Source organism: Odocoileus virginianus, chromosome Y (assembly GCF_023699985.2).
Source record: "Odocoileus virginianus isolate 20LAN1187 ecotype Illinois chromosome Y, Ovbor_1.2, whole genome shotgun sequence".
In the NCBI taxonomy this organism is placed as follows: Eukaryota; Metazoa; Chordata; class Mammalia; order Artiodactyla; family Cervidae; genus Odocoileus; species Odocoileus virginianus.
In genome coordinates this window covers 865,657-873,646 of record NC_069709.1, presented here as the reverse complement: position 1 = coordinate 873,646, position 7,990 = coordinate 865,657, and the positions used below count along the sequence as shown (strand labels likewise).

General features: G+C 37.1%; 1 protein-coding gene across 1 annotated transcript; it reads right to left on the bottom strand.

Annotated features, from left to right (window-relative positions):
- Positions 1-854: 854 nt before the first annotated feature.
- Positions 855-1,544, bottom strand: SRY (sex determining region Y). The gene has a single exon (XM_020896759.1). It carries the CDS (start codon positions 1,542-1,544, stop codon positions 855-857), a length of 690 nt encoding a protein of 229 aa, XP_020752418.1.
- Positions 1,545-7,990: the final 6,446 nt, after the last annotated feature.

The following is a 7,990-nucleotide window of genomic DNA, read 5'->3' as shown; positions in this document are numbered from 1 at the left end:
CACATAATCTGAAAAGTTTATATTCTTGACATGATATCACTTAATTTTGTTATTCCAAGAATGCAAAAATTAAGTGAAAAATGGAAGCAAATGTATTGCCAGTGTTTAAAAGAAAATTTTCAGAAAAGAGATGAAAACTTAGGTCTCACAGGAGCTAATTAAATACTGGATAGATGTTATAATCCCCTCAAAACAGGTCAAAGCTTACAATTTTGTATGACTGAAGAAACTGACTTGCAAATGACAGCAAAACTGGCTTTTTCACAGTGGGAAGGAAAGGCTATAAACTGTGAAAGAAGATAGAATATGCATATATACACACTAATTACCTGCAGTTTACAAAGAGGAGGAAAGTAGCTAGAAAGGCCGAAGAACAGACCTTGTACCAGAAAGTGCTTTAGAAGGTAGGGAGCTTTCCATCCAAGTAGGATGTCTTTCCATTGTACCATGAATTGTGAGTGTTTCTGAAAGCACTATAGTTTGGAGTTACAGTATTTAAAATAAAAAGTAAAAGTTATATTGTCTATAGTGACTATTTCCAGATTATTAATATATACTACCATCTAACTAATGGCCAATCTCTGGAACAATTAAAATTAGAAATATATAAATTGTGCCATTACTAGGAAAAACAGATGACCTTCAAACTCAAGCAGTGTTGGTGCTGTTAAGATAATTTCTTACAAAAAAGAACTCTTACAGAAAGAATTGATAAACAGAGGACTAGTTATATTGGAAAGTTCTAATTATTTACACGTTAAATGTACTTATTTGGCTTCTTTTAAAATTAAGTAACAGATGAAATTGTAGTAAAATTGAGATAAACAGCACCTTTGTTAGCGAAAGTAAGGAGGTCAGTATTGAAAATAAGCGCAAGAAAGTCCAGGCTGTAAACTTTGATAAAAGGGAAAGTCCGAGGAAATCTGTGTAGCCAATGTTACCCTATTGTGGCCCAGGTTTGTCCAGCTGCTGTGATGCTCCTTTTGGAGGAATGAATTGGTTATGGTCACAGACTGTGAGAGGCTTAACTGGCTTTCCATTCGTGAGCATGTGGTCTTGGCACAACCGTCCCTGTATGTGAAGGGCTGCAATGTCTCTACATGCATCTGTTTGCGTAGTATTGAAGAGTCTGCAGGAAGCAATTTCTGTTGCCTCTTCGTTTTCCGACGAGGTCGATATTTATAGCCCGGGTATTTGTCTCTGTGTATGGCTAGTAGTCTCTGTGCCTCCTCAAAGAATGGGCGCTTTTCAGCATCTGTAAGCCTTTTCCACTCATACCCCAGCTGCTTGCTGATCTCTGAGTTTTGCATTTTGGGATTCTCTAGAGCCACCTTTCGTCTTCGTTCACGAGACCACACAATGAACGCGTTCATGGGTCGCTTGACGTGGTCCTGGCCGCTGTCCCTAACATTTTCTCCCGTTTCACACTGATCATTTGCGCTGCGATGGTCTATGAACAAGGAAGAGGCTTTCCCAAAGGCGAGAGGATTTTGTTGTTGTATCTCGGCTGTACTGTAAACATCGTCGTTCAATACTCTGAACATAGTAATGCAGACGATTGCACCGTTTGAAAAGGGGAGGAAGTAATAAGCGATATAAGCGTTCTAAAAATTATCTTGCTGTTAAATAAGTTGTCCTTACCAGAGACTGACAGTGCAATGTTTGCAGTGAAATATTTATTTCTCCGCCCACAATACCTCCCCTCAGTACCTCCTGGCAGTCAGCCCAAACCCACCAACCTACTCTCTCAAGAAACGCTACGTAACAGGATATTAACTCTCTGTTTTCTTCTTTGTTTATATCTAATCAGAATTTGTGAAGGCGCTAACACCTGCTTAAAAATACAAACGGTGTCATTATGAAGTTATTTTCCTATACCTTTACTTCAAAGGATGAAGGTGCAGCAGACATATTAACAAATTGTTTATGGTTATGAATTTAAGAGAATGTTACCTTAAACAAAAAGATGAAAAACAGCCAGATCCTGTAAATATACGTATATATTTAAATATACATACCAAATCCATGTTAATCACTATCCTGGCTTTTTCACTTCGGCTTCAAGTACAGCTGAAAAATCTACATAAGTATTCCAGTAGCTAATAACTGTGTGTGTGTGACTTTCAGAATGCTAACATATACTAACCCATATTTAATAGGCAATCTCAGAAGCAACTAAAATTAGATATAAAAACTGTCCCATTAAAAAAAAACAAACAAACAGATAACTTTAGCACCCAATCAGTTTCCTGGTGTTAATGTAACACTTCAAAGAGACTGGGTTTTGTCTTTTTGTTCTGAGGATTGGGGAGTAGGGAAAGTGGGAGGCTGGGGGTTTGTGATGTCTTAGGTGGGTAGGCAGTGCAGATGTAATATCCATCACTCTCGACTGCACTTTTAAATAACAGATGATCAAAACTAAACAAAACTAAAAGAACAAAGCTTTATACATCCAAATTTCTAAATTGTTGCCATAAGTTGTTTTATATTCTAGTTCATACTCTGGGGAAAATTGAAAAGTAAGGGTTTACAAAATGAAATAAGTGAAGCCCTCTTCCAAATAAATCCATAAGGCAAACTTGGAAGCTTTCATAGAGTATTTTGATGTAATAAAATATGAGGAGACTTCCCCTATACAAGTTTTAAAACCATATCTGAAAAATAGGAGTAACAATTGTATATTGGACTGGACATAACATATGAAAAATAAGCCTCACCAAGATTTCATAAAAGTGATGCCAAAATTCCTAAGAAAATATAATTTAAATAATGCTTGTGCTTCATAAAAATGATCTGCATTTAAAAAATGTGATTTAATGTCTAATGATGCAATGATAGTAGAAACTTCAAAAGTTAACTTTATTAAGTCAAATGTGTCAATCTTGTAAGCTGCATCCTAGTTGTTAAGTATTAAAGATCCAAATAAAATGTGAAAATATTATTACAATTTAAAACATGCATCTTTCTGTGGAAGTAAATGTTTAAATGGCAGTCATACACAAAAGCAGATTTAATAAACCTAGAAATTATTTAATATATGAGAAAAAATATATATCTTTTCAAGGTTGAAATTAAAAGACAAAAAGTAATACATTCAGCAATGTGGAGGAACCTTGAAGACATCACCCTGTGTTAAAAAAACATACACAAGAGGCAACGTACTAGAAGATTACATTCACATGGAGTCCCCAGAAGGGGCAAATGCAGAGACAAGAACCAAGTTAGTGATGATTGTGCAGGAAAGAATAAGAGGGAGGGAGCATGGGAAGTAAATGCTAAGCTGTTCAGGTTTTCCTTCTAGGTCAGTGAAATATTCTGGAGCTAGATACAACTGCTGATTGCACAACATTTGAATGTACTTAAGCTACTCAACTGTATCCTTAAAATGATTTAAATGAATGGTATGTATATTCAGTCACTTCAAAGCAGAAAAAAGAAAAAGAGGACTTCACAGATATTAATGTAATTATATGAAGGGACTGGGAGGACAAGAGCCTTTAAATTAAAAAGAAGGATTTCACTGCTTTTAAATTTCCAGCTCCAAGAATATAGCCTGGCATATATATTAATTCCTTGAAATATCTCTACAGTATACTTCAATCAACAAGCAGAGTCAAAAATGGTCCCAAGCTTATAGAAGGAAAACTTGTATTCCATTTACAAAAAGCCAAAAACTTCCATGATTCTCTAAAGATTTTTCATGCAAGGATAAAAAGGATGGAGAAAGGGAGGTACAGTCCATCTCAATAATATGATCAGTAGGTTACATGATATTTCTTTGAGTGCATTTTTAACATTATGTCAGCTTATGTCAATCTCAGAGGCCTGGTTTATACTCAGTCACTATTCTCACATACAATATTTAGCCATCCTTATAATATTGTACCTTCAAACCAGAGACATAATGTATGCTACCCTGAACTTTTGGGTCACTAGGATGCCACACCCATTCCCCACATTCATTCTCAGCTCTGTTGGGTTAAATGACTATCACATTTCTTATTCATGGTTGAATATGTCATAACTTTTTCTCAATCATCCCCACAAGCAAAGTGGTGGGAAGTGATACAGTTCTAAAAAAGTTAAACCCAAAGAGGATTCACTGACAAAAAAGTTTGCCAAACTATCAAACTTGTTTTCTGTTTTGGTGGGATTAACATTCTAGAATAGGAAAGTGCACCAGAGATATCAGATTCAAATACTTTTTCATATTATAGATTCTTATTTATTCTTAAAGCAAAAATGAATAAGAACTGAATGCTATTAGATTATAACAATGGAATCAACTGCATGTAAGGTATCAGTTCAGTTTAGTCACTCAGTCCTGTCTGACTTTTTGTGACCCCATGGACTGCAGCACTCCAGGCTTGCCTGTCCATCACCAACTCCTGGAGCTTACTCAAACTCATGTGCACCAAGTCAGTCATGCCATCCAGCCATTCATCCTCTGTTGTGTCCATCTCCTCCTGCCTTCAATCTTTTCCAGGATCAGGATCTTTTCCAATGAGTCAGTTCTTCTCATCAGGTGGCATAGTTTCAGGTATTGGAGTTTCAGTCTCAGCATCAATCCTTCCAATGAATATTCAAGACTGATTTTTTTTAGGATGGCTGGTTGGATCTCCTTGCAGTCCAAGGGACTCTTCAAGCATCTATTCTTCAGTGCTCAGCTTTAAGATATAAGTACATACTTTATTCTTAGATATGCAGATGACAGCACTCTTAAGGTAGAAACAGAAGAGGAACTTAAAAGCTTGTTGATGAATGGGAAAGAAGAGAGTGAAAAAGGTGGCTTGAAATTCAACATTAAAAAATGAGGATCATGGCATCTGGTCACATCACTTCATGGCAAATAGATGGGGAAACAATGAAAATAGAGACAGATTTTATTTACTTGGCTCTAAAATTACTGCAGATAATGACTGCAGCCATAAAACTAAAAGTTGGTTGCATTTTGGAAGAAAAGCTATGTCCAACATAGACAGCATACTAAAAAGCAGAGACATTACTTTGCCAACAAAGGTCCATCTAGTCAAAGATATGGTTTTTACAGTAGTCATGTATGGATGTGAGAATTAGACCATAAAAAAGCTGAGTGACAAAGAATTGATGCTTATGACCTGTGGAGCAGACTCTTGAGAGTCCCTTGCACTGTAAGAGGATCAAACAAGCCAATCATAAAGGAAATCAGCCCTGAATGAATATTCATTGGATAGATTCTTGCTAAAGCTGAAGCTCCAATATTTTGGCCACCTGATGCAAAGAACAGACTCATTGGCAAAGACCCTGATGCTGGGAAAGATTGAAGGCAGGAAGTGAGCAACAGAGGATAAGATGGTTGGATGGCATCACCAACTAAATGGACATGAGTTTGAGCAAGATTCAAGGTTGGTAATGGACATGGAAGCCTGGCATGCTGCAGTCCATGGCTGTTACAAAGAGTCAGACATGACTGAGCAACTGAACTGAATGGAACTGATGCACTTTCTCCTAGCTGGTTAAATACCCACTTTCTACAGTGGATAGACCTTAGTTTAACAGTGTTTACATGAAACCCTTACAAAATTTTACAACAATAATTTGCATTTTTTTCTCTTCACTGTTCCCAGTCACCTCCCCCCCATAAAATAGTTAGAACATGTTCAAATGAAGGAATAGGTACAATTATAGTTGCACAGATTTTGCTCCATTTATGTCCTCTAACACTATCAAGACATTTCCCACCAAAATATGAAAGTATGTGGTTAAAATATAAGGACCCCAAATCTTGCCCTATTTGTAATTTACTCTAGTGTCAGTCTTTATTTTTTTGGTCTTCAAAATCACTGCAGATGGTGATTGCAGTTATGAAATTAAAAGATGCTTACTCCTTGGAAGGAAAGTTATGACCAACCTAGACAGCATATTAGAAAGCAGAGACATTACTTTGCCAACAAAGGTCTGTCTAGTCAAGGCTATGGTTTTTCCAATGGTCATGTATGGATGCAAGAGCTGAACTGTGAAGAAAGCTGAGTGCCAAAGAATCGACGCTTTTGAACTGCGGTGTTGGAGAAGACTCTTGAGAGTCCCTTGGACTGCAAGGAGATCCAGCCAGTTAATTCTATAGGAGATCAGTCCTGGGTGTTCATTGGGCAGACTGATGCTGAAGGTGAAACTCCAAAACTTTGGCCAACTCATGTGAAGAGTTGACTCATTGGAAAAGACCCTGATGCCAGGAGGAGAAGGGGGTGACAGAGGGTGAATAGCTGGATGGTATCACTGATTTGATGGACGTGATTCTGAGTAAACTCCGGGAGTTGGTGATGGACAGGGAGGCCTGGAGTGCTGCAATTCATGGGGTTGCAAAGAGTCAGACACGACTGAGTGACCAAACTGAACTGAACTGAATCTATAGCAATTTATGTGTGCATTTATTTTTTAGTTTTTCTGTCAGCTTTTTTGTTTGTTTGTCTGTTTTTTAGCTCTAAAGATACATAGAGCTTCCCAGATAGCTAGCTCAATTGATAAAGAATTCACTTGCAATCAGGAGATCTTGGTTCATTTCCTTCTTTGGGAAGATACACTAGAAAAGGGATAGGCCACCTACTCCAGTATTCTTGTGCTTCCCTTGAGGCTCAACTGGCAAAGAATCCACCTGCAATGAGGGAGACTTGGGTTTGATCCTTGGGTTGGGAAAATTCCCTGGGGAAGGGAATGGCTACTCACTCCAGTATTCTGGCCTGGAGGACTGCATGCGACTGTATAGTCCATGGGGTCACAAGAGTCAGACATGACTGAGAAACTTTCACTTTCACTTTTAATGGTAAATAAGACTTGTGTTTATTTAATCTTGCTGGATTCTTAAATTAAACATGGCCTGCACTTAATGAATTAAAATGAAATATCCTTTTAATGTGCTAGATATGTATCAAAATTCAATTATCTCATTGTTTCAAGAGTTAAGTCAAAGAAGTCATATAGAATCTGATCCCCATAAAAATGATTGATTTATGTGTTATCACCTTGAAGGAGCTTCTTAATTCATATGGGGTGGAAGAAAAATAAACTACCTGAAAAAAAGAAATATCAGGTTTACAAATATAAAAATAATGTTTCTTGCTTTCTTCTCTATCATCATTTTAATGTTTTCCTTTAATTTTACCATTTTGACATTTCCAGTATAGGAAATTGCCTAAAAATTACTATAGCTTGATGTATTTTCTTACCATATTTGTAACTGTTGGTTTTAAAATATCTAAGGAGGAAAAAGTCTGTTACAAAGCAGTCTTCCTTTCTACATTGAAACATTAAAAATGTTCTCACTGCTGCCATTTTATTTTTGATGCACAAGGCACAGCTACTTTTTTAAATTCCTCTAGTCGGTTCACATGTTGTTTGACTTAGCTTGCTCTTTTCTTTAAACTGAAGGTCACTTTTGATCTCTCCTCTGTTTCATTATCTCCCCTGTTTCTGTGGAAACCAATTATAAAGGTCTCAGTTCTGAAATGAACCTGATCTTGAAGGGAGAGCAGTGAGCACTCCTGCAGAAAGATCTTAATTCCCTGGTCAGAAATTAAACTTGAACAATGAGGATGAAAACCAAGAGTCCTAGAGACTAGACCATCAGTGGCTAGAGGCTAAAAGTAAAATGGTCTTGGCTCTTGCCCCTGTTTGAAAGCAAGTTTTCAAGGAGACAGAAACTGTGAATATAGGTACAAAGTTTCTTGTTAGAGACACACAAAATGTATGAGAGAGAGTGTAGGAAAACATTTTATCAAATTCAGACACAGGGCAGAGACACACATCTAGAGAGAGGGTATGGACATCCTCTCTAATGAGGAGCAGCACAGAACTTCAGAAGTTTGACAGAGATACAGAACCAGAGTGTGTGTGTCCTGATTAAGGAGAAGAGCAGCAAGAGTGTGATATAAATCACTTTCATAGGACAGTGCTTCTGAGTATTTGTTTACCTTTGGCCAATTATCTTCCTTCATTCTTTATACTTCCATAGACT